Source organism: Adiantum capillus-veneris, chromosome 17 (assembly GCF_014529385.1).
Source record: "Adiantum capillus-veneris isolate H3 chromosome 17, ASM1452938v2, whole genome shotgun sequence".
In the NCBI taxonomy this organism is placed as follows: domain Eukaryota; kingdom Viridiplantae; phylum Streptophyta; class Polypodiopsida; order Polypodiales; family Pteridaceae; genus Adiantum; species Adiantum capillus-veneris.
This window is the reverse complement of record NC_140947.1, coordinates 24672540-24689694: the sequence shown is the minus strand read 5'-3', so window position 1 is coordinate 24689694 and position 17155 is coordinate 24672540. Positions and strand designations below refer to the sequence as shown.

The 17155-nt window shown below is 42.3% G+C and overlaps 1 protein-coding gene across 1 annotated transcript in view; it reads left to right on the top strand.

The window, feature by feature from the left end:
- Positions 1-2608: 2608 nt before the first annotated feature.
- The window catches only part of LOC147436935 (uncharacterized), a 53376-nt gene continuing 38829 nt past the window's right edge, over positions 2609-17155 (top strand). Inside the window, exon 1 of the mRNA XM_086486499.1 lies at positions 2609-2743. Within this exon, the coding sequence (XP_086342625.1) occupies positions 2609-2743 (135 nt within the window). The remainder of the gene's footprint in view (positions 2744-17155) is intronic.

Here is a 17155-nt window from a genome sequence, read left to right as displayed (position 1 = left end):
TCTCCTGTATGGCTAGGAGTTGTGTAAGTGTCTTGCTCATAACTGCATATGCTTCTCCGAGTTTGGCGTTATTTTTCTTTTCCATGGATAGCTCTTCCTCTAAATTTTGTTGCTCTACTTGCAAGTTTGTATCTACCTCATTTAAAACTTGAACTTCCTTGTAGTAATATACATCATTTTCTTGTTCTCGTGGCAATTCCGTCTAGATTTGTGATTTCACTGTTTGTGATTCCTCAATCTTTTGTTGCAGTTCTTGGGGGTATTTAATTACTTTAGGAGCCTCTCTTTTGGTATCCTCTAGCTCCAAGTTGTGTAGGTTATAGAGTGCTCTTTGACATTGAAATTGTAGCTTGATTTGTTTTAAATGTGTGTCAATGTCAAAAGACTTTATCAATTGGATCCCTTCATCTACTATTGCTTGTGAGCGGGGTGACCTGGGCTTTTGTTGTGTCCCTTGAGATTGGTCGAAGTTTCCTGCTTGTGCCGTGTTTTTTGCTTCCACTATTTTACCCTTATCATGTTGTCCTTCAGGTGCAGTTGGAGTTTGTTTAATTTTTTGACCTTCATCTTCCTCCGTATTTTGGGTTGTAGGTGTTGTTGGAATCAGTTGTTTGCTTTGGCAATGCTATTGTCTGCTCGACATCTTCTCCCTCAACTGTCTAGTCAGTTGATTCTTGAGTAGGAGGAGGGGGTGGTTGATTTTATTGTTGTTGGCATATTTTTTGTGTGAATTTCCAAATGATTTACACCACCTTCCACTTTTGTATTTTCTCCTTTCTTATGAGTTTTGTTAGGTTCTTTTGCTTTAATAGGTTCGTCAAATGATTCGAGATCATCAACGAATTGCCGTTTGGACTCGTCTCTCTCCCTTTTCTGAGCTTTATGTTTGAGTTCGGCTCTGACGGCCCATTCTGGAGCTGGTTTTTCTCTTGAATGTGCTTAGCTCTTGGCAAGTGTTTCTACTCGACGTGTTTACCGATCGATGAGGTAGTGTGTGCCAGCTTCACATCAGTTTTGCTCACAAAATGCACAATCTTCCCAGCACAGCTGATGCGGCACATGTAATGCTCATGTACGATTGTGTGGAGCATTTCAAAGAGCTTTTGGCACGATCTTGTGCAGTTTCATGCTATGTATGCATTATGCGGATACAATTTGAGCTAGCCATAGCTCGCAGGTAGTAGGTTTGCAAGTTTACACGTGTTTTTGGACAGATATACATCCATAGAGCCACTCGAACAGGAGTGAGCCGTTTTGCCAAGGTTTTGACAGTGCTATATATGCCATTTGTGGATATGTTAACTGAGACACTGAGTGTCTGTTTTGGTGCAGTTTTTGGTAAGATTTTTTGAGTTTTTGCTCAAAATGTAGGGAAACTTTTGTGGGGGTTTTCCCAGATTCTCACCATGGTTTATGCATATTCGTAGTTTACTCTCTGATGGTTTAGTGGTCAAGTATACTCCCACTCTGACAGTTATCTGCAGTTTTTGGCTTGCGGTTTGCGTTGAGTTTTGGCTCATTTTGCAAAGGAAACTCTGTTCGTCTTTCCCCGTCTTCTTGCCATAAAAGTTTGCAGTGTTATGCCATCTTGTAGAATGGTCAATATATTCTCACTTTGACAAGTTTTGTCAGCTTGGACACAACTCGATGTTCTTGTATTACTGACTCTCGCAGGAGTGAGGATTAGCATATGCTTGTGTGGCTACAGATAGACAGTCACACGTTTCACAAGTTTTTGCAGATTTCTGTTGATAGTTTCTCATGTGGGATGCGGTTTGAGCTAGTTTGCTCTCTACTTGCGTATATGGTTATGTGCTTTAGGCTCGGTTGAGTTGTTCGTCCTAGTTTATGCTTGCAGATAGCAGATTGTGAAGTTGTTTTATGCATATGCGAGCATCGATTTTGATGCGATTGGTCATGGTTTTCATGATTGTGTTGTGGTCGAGTGATCTTCCACTTTGTTGCCATTTTGGCATTCACTTATGGCAGCAGACATGTGTAACAATGCGCGACATTGATCTCGTTCTTGCCGATACGTACAATGTTGGCATTATGGTCACACAAGACACATTAAGCGCCATTGTTTCAAACGTATGAGACATTAGCGGAGATGTATGCGTGATGCAGATATGGCTTTGACACATGTTAGAGGGGCAGTTACAGCGGCAGTCTATGCCACTGACGATGATGTCATGCTTGCCTCGAGTGTATCTCTTGCAGATATGTCTATGGATAGCACACTTTCTCCACATTGTTTACTAGATAGCGATGTTGCTCTACACGTCACACCATGTCGTGAGTGGTTCATCACATTTTCTAGTGGGAGTTTTGGTTGTGTGCACTTGGCCGATGGTTCGGTGTTTGAGAGAGAGGATGTAGGAGATGTTTGTTTGTCTTTGCCCAGTGGTGCATCATACACGCTACGACATGTGCGCATGTTCCTCAGCTGAGGCAAAGCTTGATCTCAGTGAGACAATTAGCAGCTTATGGTTGTCAGACACTTCTTAGAGAGGAGTCTGTCTAGATGTATTACGGTTCATTAGTGATTGCCAGAGGAGCCCGTAGTGGCCTGGTATATACCAGGCATGTGTGTGAGATTCAAAACGGTATGGTCTTGGTTTTGTTGCTGGCATACTTTGTGCAAGAGATAAGACGTGTCTCCTTCGTGGGTAAGCTCCAACATGCTCACGAGACAGAGCATCTAGCTATGCAGGATGTGCCATTAGACTTTGTAGAGACAGAGGTAGAGCGGTAGTGCTCTAGTGAGACTCATTAGGTGTTGTCAAAGTTTGTGGAGGTAGAGGTAGAGTAGTTCTGCTCCCTAGAGACACAGACAGAGATGGCAGACATAGAGTTCTTTGATATGCTCGACAGAGTGAGCCAGTGGGCATAGGTTGAGAGAGTCTCTCACTTAGTTTCTTGTACATACTAGTAGTTTAGCTAATAGGCCTCACTTATCGACGCATACCCTTTAAGTGGGAGTTTGTTGGGGTAAAGGCGATGCGCCTTTGCTCGGGGCCGGACGTCCAATGTTTGACCACCCACCCACCGTGTGTACACTTCCTTATTCATTATATACATATGAATAAGGAGCTCCTCACTCTAGACTTCTAAAGGTTGCTCCACTCACACTCTTGTGCTCCTCCCCTTCCTCGCACGCACCGTGCACACGCACACTCACATATCGCAAAGTCTACTTGGAAAGAGTTTGCGAATGTCCAAAAGCGTTTTCTTACAAACTTTCTCCAAGTTGACACAAACACCATATATGCTCCTACTTCTTGAGCCGGAATCTCTTTCAATTGAAGTTATGGGCATGGAAAGGGTTGTGGAATACATGATAAAGATGCATCAAAATCCATCACATCGGCTTCCTACAATTGCATGGAAGCAAGCAAAAAAGTTCAAAAGACGCATAAAAGCAAGATCTTGAGAACGGGATGGATGCAAGACATAAAGAAGTGGTTTGGGATATGGGATGCATTAAACTTGATACATGATGCCTCAATTAACTTGCAAGTGAATAGAGTTTTTCTACAACGCCAGTGTATTACGACTTGGAAGGAATCTAGTGGGTCACTCTTCATACATTACACCACCCATATTGCCCGCAACTACAAAACCATGTTCTTCGCTGAAAGGGGAAACCGTACTCACACTTACATGCTTGAGCTTATCCCCTTGTTAGCGATACGTACTATTGCAGCCATTCAGCTTAGCTCCCACTCCCTTTGATGTGAGACAGGGCGTTGGGGCAATGGGGAAGAGTCAAATCAAATGTGCACATTCTGCTCACTGCAAGTTTGAGAGTATGAGTAGCACACACTACTAGAGTGCTCAGCTTTTGGTCACATTTGAACTTGCTTCCCTCACATTTTTAGCCATGACTTAGACCTGCACACTTTCCTCTCCCAACCACAATGTGGGCTCTCCATTGCGACTCTCAGGAGCATCGAGAGAGGTTTGCTTCTTTGCGAGGAGGAAACTTAGCTGGCGGCCGCTTAATAAACGAGACTTTTCAGAACGCTAACTGGAATCAAGCTATAGAATGCAAGAAAATTCAAGCCATGTAAGGCTATGAAATGAAAGGTGAAATAAAAAGAACTAATTTATATATATGTGCGTGTGTCTGTAGAATTTACTAGAATTATGCAAGCTAAAGCTTCACTTTAGCATTTGAAAATTGCAAGAAAGTATATATATATGTATGTGTGTGCGCGTGTGTGTGTGTGTGTGTGTGTGTGTGTGTGTGTGTGTGTAGAATTTACTAGAATTATAGAAGGTGAAGCTTCGCTTTAGCATTCTAAAACAATAGAATGCAAGAAAAGTTAAGACAAATCAAGGTCAGGATGTGAAAGGTGAAATAAAAAGATCCATTTAATATTTTAAAATCAAAATAATATTTAAGGTAAGTCTCAATAATCACTGAAAACATCGAAAGTATGCCTAACTCAACTCTCCTCTAAGGCTTCTTTTAGAAAGCCAAAAAGTATTTTTTTTCCTAGGGTTTACCTGCTAAAACTTACCTCATGTTCCATTGCTTCATCTTCCCCCTAACAGTCCTTTCCTCCATGACCCTCTCCTTCGTGTCGTGTCTGCAATTCCCCATGCTACACATACTTCTCCGAGGCTATCAACATGTAAGACACAAGGAGATGCTGCCAATGGTTTGGCAGCATACTTCTCCGAGGCTATCAACATGTCAGACACAAGGAGATGTTGCCAATGGTTTGGGAGAGGGAATCTTTGAGCTATTATATATTTTTGAAAAGATTAGGTAGTAGTAGTAGTAGTTTGATTATGGAAAATTCAAATTGTCCGCACAAGAGAAACTAGTATGGTCGATTGCCTTCGACGGTTTGTGTGTGTGTGTGCCCCTCCCCCACCTTCTTTGTCTCTCCCTCTGTCTCTCGCTATCTCTTGCCTCAAAATGTCTCCTCCTCTCTCTAAAGCACAATGGGTCAACCACTCTCTCTATCTCTCTGTGCCTTGACCTACACACCACGCGACACACGACTCTCTCTCTCTCTCTTTGGAGTGAGTTGATAGGCATTGCTCTAAAGCACAATATGCCAACTACTCTCTCTAGCTCTCTGTGCCTCGACCTGCAGACCATGCGACACACAACTCTCTCTCTCTCTCTCTCTCTCTCTCTCTCTCTCTCTCTCTCTCTCTCTCTCTCTCTCTCTCTCTCTCTCTCTCTCTAAACTGGAGGAAGCGCAACTCACACAAACTTGCTATGGAAAACACACCTCACACCTTGTAAACAATGCACATCTACTCTCTCTTGGCTTGAATGAGATATTGTTGGACTCGTGGAGGTCATGACCCGTGAGTAGTAAATGTAGGGTCATAGGCAGCTTGTGAAGGTGACACCACTTTCGTACTTAAGGGATCCCCCCAAATTCCCAATGCTTTGATTTGACCAGCGGTGCCCCCCCCCCCCCCCCCCCCCCCCTCTCTCTCTCTCTCTCTCTCTCTCTCTCTCTCTCTCTCTCTCTCTCTCTCTCTCTCTCTCTCTCTCTCTCTCTCTCTCTCTCTTGCATGATGTTCCTGTGTTGCGTTTGCCGAGCTACAAGGAACACTCACCTGAAGCGGAAGGTGTTGACACGTGTCCGAGGGGAGGGGCTGAAATCCCGTTCTCCATTATATATAATAATATAATATATAATGTGGATATAGATAATAGGTAAAATTCCCAAAATACCCCTCAAATTTCAAAATTCAAATAGCATTGTATCGATTCTGGTTGGATTGCTCGAGATTTTCTTATCTTTATTCCTGTTAGACAATTGAGATCCATTTTTAAAGTGCTTAGCATGTAATTAGTCACAAATTACCTCGCAAAAAAGGGCAATTGTAACATTTAATGGCCTAGTAACTTGTGTGTAGCGGAAAATAGCATGAACATAGTGAACATTTCATTAGAATACATTCCTAATGAGATTAACAAGAGTGCTTGGGTGGAGAGAGCAACAAAAAGCATAACACCTAGTTAGATAGCATGAACAATACTTCAAAAGAGAGAGAAATTAAGCAATTGACAACAGTTGAGGACCGGATTTGCAAGGAGCCGGTCCCCGCTCCAAAAGGCTTTGTATTATGGTTTCTCCCATCAAGAGAGACATTTTACAACACAATTTCTTGTGTTCCTTCAATACTAGCTAGTGCAATGAAGATGGAAACTTCATGCACTAAGCAAAACACTTATCAAACACAACATCAATTCCCTCACGGTCTCAGACCCAACACCTCACACACCTTCGGAGATGGTGAGAGCTAGCACGGTATGAGAGTAGATTGAGAGGAAGAAGGAGTATTCTTACGAGAAAGATGTACATATCCTCACATAATCACTTATATTAGCATAGCTTAGCTTAGTAATTAGCATGGTAGAGGAGATGAGCATGCATTGAAGCTTGGCTCTTGGTTGGATTTTCATCACAAAGCCAAGAGTTGTTGGTGTAGGCCTCCCTTCTCACAAGCTTGGAGTAGGTGATAAGCTTTCCATTAAAGCTTGAGAAGGAGAGAGAGTCTTCTTTACTTCACACATGAGCTAGTGTGAGTGTGTAGGTGATAATGCCTTTGAAAAATCAGCCCCCTCTCTCTCTTGGTCGACCCTCTTGCTATTTGCTCTTGCTAGCATCCTATTGGACCTCCCCAGGCTTAGCCAATGGTAATTAAGCAGCATAAGTGATAGCCTTCTGACATGTGTCCCCCTTTCCCCTTTTGTGAGACATTTAGGTAATTATTTAATTCAACTAAACTCTCATTGGACCCCTTTGTCTCCTGGCCAATAGGAATCAGGCAAGCCATTGGGCTGCTGAATGCTCATTGGTCCCCTTGGGAGACTGTCCAATAGTCTTCTAGAGAGCTTAATTCTTATTGGTTCTTTTATTAAGTGTTTTTAAATTGATTAAACTAGATCTATTCTAGCCTAATTCTCATTGGTCCACCTCCAAGGCCATCCAATAGGAATTGGGTACACCTTGTGGGCATCTGGGCTAGGGAGCTGATGTGTGTCCCTCATTCCCTCTGTGTAAAGGGAGCTTGTGTGTGTGTGTGTGTGTGTGTGTGTGTGTGTGTGTGTGTGTGTGTGTGTGTGAGTTTCTCTCTCATCCCCTACTTGCAAGACTCGCCCCCTCCTATGTAGGGATTGCCTAAGGCTTTTGGGACACACACAAAGCATCCAATTCCCCCCAAGTTTGACCTTTGGACACAACCTTTGAATTTTGGAACCTTAGCATTTTGGAAGTCTTAATGGGCTGAACCTTAGAGTCTTTTAAGCCCATTGTTGCACATGGCTCTTTTACAGATGGCCCCCCCTTTGGGTCCCTATTTTCCCTCACTTGGATCCCTACTGTGGCCGGTCTGCTAGCTTAACCAATATTCTAGCTTTTTCTCCCCTGGTACTGTTGGGGTGGTAAAGCCCAATGTGCCGCGCCTGAGTGTTGGGTGGCCGGACACTAACCGGGAACTAACACTGACCATTCATTCTATACAAAAGAATGAGGACTCATAACGCTAACACTATTGTGTTTGGAGTCCACCCAAATTTGTGTCTCCTCTCTTCTCCATTGCTGCACACACACACGCTCTCGCACGCACTCTTCAACTGGTGTCAGAGCTGAGGGATTGGGAGCACCATTGGAGCTCAGCGGGGAAGTAGGTAGAGAAGCCGCAAAAATTGCAGCACATTTTTGCAGATCTGTTTTGGCCTATCAAAACGTCTTTATTCAAGTCGGTTCTCACTAGTTCTGGCCGAATTTTTGTCCTCTTCAACTTTGCAGAAGAACGTTTTCTCAAAATCTTCACCAATTTTGAGATACATCACTCAGACTGCCTGTAGGTCGTGAAGTAGAAGCTACAGATTTTTACAGATCTATTTCGATATGTAAAAACAGCTTATTTCAAGTCCATTCTTGCAATTCCCAACGATTTTTGCGTGGTCTACAACTTTTCAGAAGGAAGTTTCTGCAAATTTTGCATAGTTTGAGAGATATTCAGTTCAGACAGCAGGGTGGTCTACCCTCATCGGTTCTTCTGCGTACAGGTTTTCGTTACAGACTCTTTCTGCAATGTCTGTCACATGCATATTTGATGTAAGGTCTTGAGGGTCTGTTATATCAGACAAACCGCCACAGCGGTTACAGAAAGGGTTTCTGTGGTTGATGTAAGATCTTATGCGGTTTATGTATTGTGATGGAAATATGCAAAGCCTATTGTTGAGGGTCGTAGTGAGGTTTTATTGAGTTGGGGGATTCTCAAATGTGGAGATCCTTTTGGTCATACAGGTTTTGGAGCGAGCCCCCGACATCCCCATAGTTTCGGCATCGACATAGGATGTATGTTTATGCGGTTAGTGCAGTATTGGTGTGCATCTGCTGACCCGCCATTGTTGGCATTGCTGTCATTTTTATGCGTATGCCTTTGACAGTGTTCAGTTGGTCAGAGACACTCTTCTAGAGTTGGAGACATTGACAATGACAGTTCTTTGAGATTTTATCTTGCCGGTTTAGCCACTTTGCTCAGCATTTTAGTCATTGTACACATTTGTTTTGGGTTCAGAAGTCAGTTTTGTAGAGGAGACTCTGCCGAAATTTTCCAAGTTTTCTATCATCTTCTTTAGTGGAGCGGATCTATCACTTTTGTTCCTTGTCGAATGATGGCTTCATCATCGGAGAACTCTTTGTTCAACATTGAGAAGTTGGATGGCACTAACTTCCCATTTTGGAAGGAACAGATTTACAATGTCTTATAAGGTACAGAAGAAGCATATCCAGCCGATAAAGATGAAGGGGATAAAGCCTGAGGATATGGATGAGTATGATTGGGAGGAGTTGGATGAGCTTGCCAAGTCCACCATCATGCTGACTTTGTCAAAGAATGTGTACTTCAATGTGAACATGGCAAAGACTAGTTATGAGCTGTGGAAGAAGTTATGTGATCTGTAAGAGAAACAAAGTGCAGCATCACAGGTTTATTGGCTGAAAAAGTTAGTTGATTTGAAGATGGATGAGGGCACACCCATGTGCAACCATCTCAATGAGTTCAACACAATTTTCAGTCAGCTTTCTGCGCAAGGAGTCAATTTCGACAATTCGGCCAAAGCAATGTTCTTGCTAGTTACGTTGCAAGAAAGTTGGGATACTTTTCGCACAGCCATAAGTAACTCATCACCTCTTGGTTTAACATGTGCTAATGTTGAGGGCAGTTCGCTCACTGAAGAGGTTAGCAGGAAGAATCTTGATACTTCTCGTGGTACTAGCAATGCTCTCGTTGTTCGTGGTCGATCACAAGAAAAGGGCAAGCAGAATCAGAGAGGAAAATCTCATAGCAAATCACGTGGCCGAAAAGACATTGTGTGCTATCATTATCACAAAAAGGGTCATATGAAGAAAGACTGTCAAAAGTGGAAACAAGAGAAAGGTAAAGACAAGAAGTCGGAAGAAGGCAAGACTAAGGAAAGCAGTATAAAGATTGAAGAGATCAACAATGTTTTTGTTGAAGATTCTGATGGAGATATTTATCTCACATCTGCCATGGATTCGGCATTTTTGGTTGCCATTGATGACTATGCTTTACAGGATTGGGTTATTGACTCAGGTGCATCGTTTCATGTGACTCCTCACAGAGAGTAGTTCAGTACATATGATGCAGCCCGTAAAGGTCGTGTTCGTCTTGGCAATGATTTTGCTTGCGACATAGTTGGTGTTGGCGATGTGCAACTGAAATTTCAGAATGGTTCTTCATTCATGCTCAAGAATGTGAGACATGTGCCGAAGCTTACCAACAGCTTGATTAGTACAGGACAATTGGATGATGCAGGATATTACTGCACGTTTGGTGGCTCGTGGAAGATCACCAAAGGTTCTTTAGTGGTAGCATATGGTTCAAAGTTTAGGACTTTGTACATGCTACATGTATCCAATGTTAAAAACCATATAATTTGTGTAACCGAGCAGCCAAGTGTTTCTTTGTGGCATCGCCGGTTAGGACATATGTCTCAAAAGGGAATGGAAATCTTATCTCATTTTGGTTATGTGCCTAGCTTCAATTTCTTAGATTTTTCAGTTTGTGAGCATTGTCTTTATGGTAAACAAACACAGTCACCACACAAAAGGGGAAGCACTCGGAAAAGTGAGCCATTAGAGTTAGTGCATAGTGATGTGTGTGGACCTATGCCTAACATATCCATGGGAGGTTCGTTGTACTTTGTTACATTCATTGATGACTTCTCAAGGAAAGTGTGGGTATATCCTCTCAGGAAGAAAAATGAAGTTCTTTCAAAATTTTAGAATTTTGTGGCATTAGTGGAGAATGGGTCTCGCAAGAAATTCAAGTGCTTAAGGTCAGACAATGGTGGTGAGTATGTCACTAAAGCCTTTCAAAAATTTTGTGATTCCAAAGGCATAAAAAGAGAGCTGACTGCTCCATATAACCCTCCACAAAATGGTGTTGCTGAGAGGATGAACCGTACATACAAGAGAAGTTACGTAGCATGTTGTCTAATGCAGAGTTGCCTAATGGATTTTGGGCGGAAGCGTTAGCAACTGCTGTCCATCTTATTAACAGATCTCTTAACAAGGCTTTAGATGAGAAGGTACCTGAAGAGCTTTGGTCTGGGAAGCCCCCTTCTTACAAGCATCTTAGAGTCTTTGGTTGTGAAGCGTATTGCCATGTTCCAAAGGAGTTTCGAAGTAAGTTGGCTCCTAAGTCAAAGAAATGCATATTTCTTGGCTATGGCAATCCTGGCGAGATGGGATTTCGGTTATGGGATCCTGAAGCTAAAAAGATAGTTCGCAGCAATGACGTATACTTCAATGAAGAACAGATGCATAAGAAGCATGTGTATACAGTGGAGGTCAGGCGAGTTATCTTCCAAGAATACGGAATTGTCCACAATAGGGTTGAAGTGCCTAATGTCAGACAACAAGTGCAAAATCCTCTTGTAGTACAAGATGTTGCTGAGGGACAACCGGCTCAAGCAGTTATTAGAAGGTCTATAAGAGTTTCAAGGCCTCCTGATAGATATACTCCCTCATTGGACTACATTATGTTGACAGATTGCAGAGAGCCTTCCTGCTATAAGGAAGCCATGTCAATGGATGACAAGGCGAAGTGGGAGAAAGCTATGCAATCAGAAATGGACTTGTTGCATAAGAATCAAACTTGGAAGTTGGTTCGGTTGCCTAAAGGTAAAAAGGCATTACCATGCAAATGGGTGTACAAGCAGAACATTACACCTCATGATAATAAACCCAAGTACAAGGCACGGCTTGTTGCTAAAGGATTTAAGCAGCAACAGGGTATTGACTTTGATGAGATCTTTTCTCCGGTTGTCAAGATGACTACTCTGCGGTGTGTACTTGCGCTGGTTGCTAAAGACGACATGGGACTTGACCAGATGGCTGTCAAGACGGCGTTCTTGCATGGTGATCTTCAAGAAGAAGTTTATATGCAGCAGCCAGAAGGTTTTGTTGATAATGGCAATGAAGACTTGGTGTGTCAGTTATAAAAGACTCTTTATGGTCTAAAACAGTCATCAAGGGAGTGGTATCGTAAATTCTACTCCTTCATGCTCTCTCAAGGCTACAAACGTAGCGATATGCCATTGCGTCTACACTAAGCGAGCTAAAGATGGTAGTTTGCTGATTTTGGTCCTTTATGTGGATGATATGTTAATTGCCGGGAAATGCAGGGATGAGATTTCAGCCTTGAAGTCAGAGTTACATGCAAACTTTGAAATGAAAGACATGGGTGAAGCAAGCCATATCCTTGGCATGCACATTAAGCGACATAGATGCAAGAAATTGATCTATTTGTCTCAATCTGAGTACATTGCTAAAGTGCTCAAGCGTTTCAATATGGAGACGGGGAAGACATTGAGTACTCCATTGCCTCCATATGTGAAACTTTCTAAAAATGATTGCCCTAAGTCTAAAGAGGAAAAGGCTGAAATGGCAAAAGTGCCTTATTCATTTGTAGTTGGAAGTTTGATGTATGCTATGATTGCAACACGTCTTGATATTGCTTTTGCAGTGGGAGTTGTTTGCAGATATATGTCAAATCCAGGCAAGAAACGTTGGGAGGCAGTGAAAGTGGTTATGCGATACTTGAATGGTACAAAAGACATGTGCATTTGCTTTGGAAGAAAGAAAGCATGTGTCATTGGTTACATGGATGCAGATTATGCAGGAGACTTAGACAAGAGAAGGTCCACTTCAGGCTATGTTTTTGAATTCACTGGAGGTGCAGTTTCATGGCGATCTCGTTTGCAAGATTGTCTTACCTTGTCTACTACAGAGGCTGAATATGTTGCAGCTTCAGAAGCTTGCAAGGAAGCTATATGGCTTGGTTGGCTAGTGGGAGACTTGGGAATCAATGTTGAGATGCCTGTATTACATTGCGATAGCCAAAGTGCTATGCAATTGGCAAAGAATCCAGTGTTCCATGCAAAGACAAAGCATGTGGATGTGAAGTATCACTTCATTCATGAGGTGCTTGAGGACAAGTGATTGCAGCTTGCCAAAATTCACACCACTAAGAATCATGTTGATCTTCTAACAAAGGGTTTACCTTCAGAGCGGTTTGCACATTGTTGGGAACTCATGGGCATTGGGTAGATAATCATGGTCATTGTCTACCTGTATTGTATAAATATATACATTATCACCCCAGCTTAAAGGCACATTGCCCTTTAAGTGGGAGGTTGTTGGGGTAGTAAAGCCCCAATGTGCCGCGCCTGAGTGTTGGGCGGCCGGACACTAACCGGGAACTAACACTGACCATTCATTCTATACAAAAGAATAAGGACTCATAACCCTAACACTATTGTGTTTGGAGTCCACCCAAATCTGTGTCTCCTCTCTTCTCCATTGCTGCACACACACACACACTCTCGCACGCACTCTTCAGGTACTTCCCCATATTAAAGGATCAGTTTAACATGAGAAAATCATATAGGAGAATTAGATATTGATTATTATAACATTACCTCTCTCTTGAAATCATAGTCGTCCTTGACTATGGGGTAGAGAAGATAAAGCATATTCATTAGTCCTTTTCTTAGTGGGTAGAGTATCCCTATGTTACCCTACGACATCATTCCACAAATGGATGATTAGTCAATTTGGCGCTTGAGAGCCCGAGGCTGCCGCAAGCATGTCTTCACATTAGTCCTATCATCTTCCATAGTAGAGTGACAAGCTCTACTTGGTGTTCGGGAGACGTCGTCTCCGCAAACTTGATCTAAGCATGCATACTACTTCATTTTTGTGCACAATAAAGAAAAAGAGAGTCTTATAAGACAAAAATTTTGTTCGTTTTTAACATTTGTATACTCTTGGGAAGCATTGACAAGGTTTAGGTTATCCTTTAATTGTATGCCTTGCATCCATCTAGCATCTTCAAAAGGATAATTCTTAAACTTAATAAGATATCGTCGGATAGTCTTACCGCCTCTTAGTACCTTGTCTTCATGTCGGAGAATGGACTCGGGCTGCAGAACCTCTTCTTGGTCCTCGATATCCGGTGGGTCTTCAATAGTTGGTTCTTGAGGTGGCTCTCCTTTGTAAGGCTTTAGTAGGATCACATGGAAAGCATTGTGTATGAGCAAATGGTTAGGCAACTTGAGTTGATAGGACATCTCATTGATTGGCCTAAGAATCTGGAAAGGACCATAGTACCTTTTTGCTAACTTAGCATAGTACTTTTGGTGTCCCGTAGGATTCTTGCCTATCGTGTGCCTTAATCGAGCCTTGGGAAATTTGAGTAAGACCCAATCATTTTCTTTAAAGGCCTTTTGCCTTTGCTGTGAGATAGAGATAGCATCCTTAATTTTTTGGAAAGATTCTTGTAGGTCTCGGCTATACTCATCTACAACGAAGATCTTCCCATGTACCTTAAGTAGCAAGGGACTTTTTTAATCTTCCCCCTATTACCTCAAAAGGTGCTTTTCCCGTGGAAGTATGTACAGTGTTATTGTAGGCATACTCCACTAAGGGTAAGTACTTCTCCCATTGGGATCTTTGATCTACTTCCGTTACATAGGCTTTTAGTAGGTCGAGAATTGTTAGGCTAGCTATTTCACTTTGGCCATCCATTTGTGGGTGATAGGCCGAAAATAAGTTTAGCCTTGTTCCTAAATTCTCAAAGAGACCCTTCCAGAAATACTGGTCATTCTAGGATCTCTATCCGACACTATGGACATTGGCAAGCCATGGTACTTGAAGATTTGTGAAATGAAGAGGGTTGCCATTTGATGGGCTTTGATAGTCTTTTTGACAGTTATAAAATGAGCTTGTTTACTAAACCTATCTACTATCGTCCATATTCCCGTATTCCCATGGATAGACTAAGGCAATCCGAAGATAAAATCCATGGATATGCTCTCCCATGGTGAATTAGGGATTGGCAAAGGCTGAAGCAATCCAAGTTGCTTCCCTCTATCAAACTTCGTCTTTTGGCATACCACACATTTAGAAACATACTCTTGTGTGTTTGCTTTCATGGTAGGCCAATAGAAATATGTTTCAATTCCCTTTAGGGTAGACTGAATCCCTCTATGCCCTGCATAAGGAGGAGCATGAGATTCATACATTACTTTCTCATGTAGTGAGCTAGTAACGCATAGTCTATTGCCATAGAGAAGATAACCATCTTGTAAAGTAAATGGTTCCTCTTTCTTCCCTAGTGCAAGGGCTGAAATCACATCTCTAAAATCAGGATCAATAGCATACTCATCTAGCATAGAAGATAGAGCATTGTTAGTTGCTATGGAAACCGCATTCACTCTCGGCCATCTTGAGAGTGCATCGGCTACTTGATAATGCTTGCCAACAATGTGAGCAATATGAAAATGAAATTGCGAAAGGAAAATTTCCCACCTCATTTGTTTGTCGGAGAGCTTGGTTTGCGTCATGAAGTACTTGAGACTTTGGTGATCCGTTCGCAGAATGAAAGCAGTCCCCTGTAAATAGTGCTTCCATGAGTCTAAGGCATGTAGAACTACAAGGAGTTCCTTTTCATATATGCCTAGAGCTTGCTCAACAGGGTCGAGCCTTCGACTTTCATAGCCTATGGCGTTCCCTTCTTGAAGCAAAATAGCTCCAAGGCAATCACCACAAGCATCACATTGGACCTCAAATGGCTTTGAGAGATCCGGTAGTGTAAGTAGAGGTTGAGAGATAAGCTTTTCTTTAAGCTTTTCGTAAGCATTGTTCTCCTTGGCAGACCATGTGTACCTAGCATTTTTCTTTGTCAGGTCATGTAATGGTCCTGCTATTAGTGAGAACTTTTCTATGAAGCATCTATAGTATGCGCACATACCTATAAAGCTTCTTAACTCATGAAGATTCCTTGGTTTAGGCCATCCTTTTATTACCTCTAACTTTGATGGATCCATTTGGATGCCATCTTGAGAGATAATGTGACCTAAATACTGAATCTCTTGTAAGAAAAATTCACTTTTCTTTTGATCAACATAAAGTTTATTCTCTCTTAGAACTTGAAATATTACCTGGAGGTGTCGCTTGTGTTCGTCTAATGAATTAGAGTAGTAGTGCGAAATGTGGTCTTTACAATGTCTTGATCAACCATCCTTATTTGATGATAGCCACTTTTTAGGTCAATCCTACTGAAGTAGGTGGACCCTTGTAGCTTATCAAATAGGTCTTCTACCCGTGGAACGGGAAACCTATTCTTGATAGTGATCCTATTTAATGCTCTATAGTCGACACACATACGATATGTGTTGTCTTTCTTTTGCACTAGTAGCACAAGAGAACAAAATGGAGATGAGCTAGGCCTAACCATGCCCTTCTCAACTAACTCATGCACTTGCCGCATAATCTCCTCTTGTTGAGCTTGAGAAACTCTATAAGGAGGTTTGTTAGGCGGTGAACTTCCTGGAAGAAGTTCAATTGCATGGTTATCATTGCCTCCTTTAGGAGGTAGCTCACAAGGGGTGTCGTCAATAAAGACATCTTGAAACCCCTTGAGAAAATTGGATGACTCTAATTCCTTTTGATTGTGTATATTTTTTTTTGCTAAAACATTAGGTTCATTTTTAGAATCTTTAACAAAAATCATGTACACGGAAATAGAGCTCTTTGTTGACTTATTGAAAGCTTGTGTATGTACAATGGGTATAGTGTTACCCATTTCCTTAGCATCTATATACATATCTTTTTCCCTGAACTTAAAGGAGATTCTCCTTTCACGGGATTTAACATTGGTAGCCATGCGATCAAACCATGGTGCCCCTAGGATTACATCCTCATGCTTGAGAGGAGAGATAAAGAAGTCCTCTTTGTCCACATAGCTTTGGACATGGAGCCTCAATTTCCCGATTAAGGGAGCGACTGAAGCTTCTTGCCCCTTGAAAGCACCGTTTGCGGGTAGGACATCTCCCATCTCGTAGGCTTGTATGCCTAGCTTGGTGGCCAACTCTATAGATATAAAATTGTGAGTAGAGCTAGGGTCAAAGGATCTCCTCTATGCCTTGATCTTCGTTGTCTTGACCATCACTTTCATAAGAGGAAGAGGATGAAGAAGATGGAGACGAGGGTGTCCTCTTTCTCGCCTTTTTCTTCTCTTGCTTTTTGTCATCGCTCTTTGAAGTATGGTGTGGAGAAGTATACGATGGTCTTCTCCGTTTTGGAGGTGATGGAGAGCGTTTAGCCTTCCGTCTTCGTGGAGCCATCTCCGCCAAGGTGACGGGAGACTCACTTCTTTCTCGTTCCTTTGGTGGAGGCTCTTGAATTCTCCTTCGAGAAGGAGATGCGTCATCAAGGAGCAAATTTTTGAGCCCTTCATAGGGATCCTCTTCTTCTTCCCAAACCGGAGATAGACCTCTTTTGGAAGTCTCGCAAGGAGGCTTCCTAGGTGTTCTCTCGGCATGGTGGGGAGCTTGGAGAATCCCATGAGCACGAAGCTGCCGTTGCACTTCACTTTGGAGGGATGGATTGCCCATGGCTTGTTGTTGAAGCCTAGAAACAAGATAGTTAACAAGCATAGGGGTATCATTAGTAGCTTGCTCATTAGCAAAATCAAAGTTATCAACATTAATTTCACTCTCTTTACTATTGTCAGCCATTCTAACAACTTTTAGGTGTAAACTTTTTAGGTGTACTTTGGCACTTCAAGCCCTAGT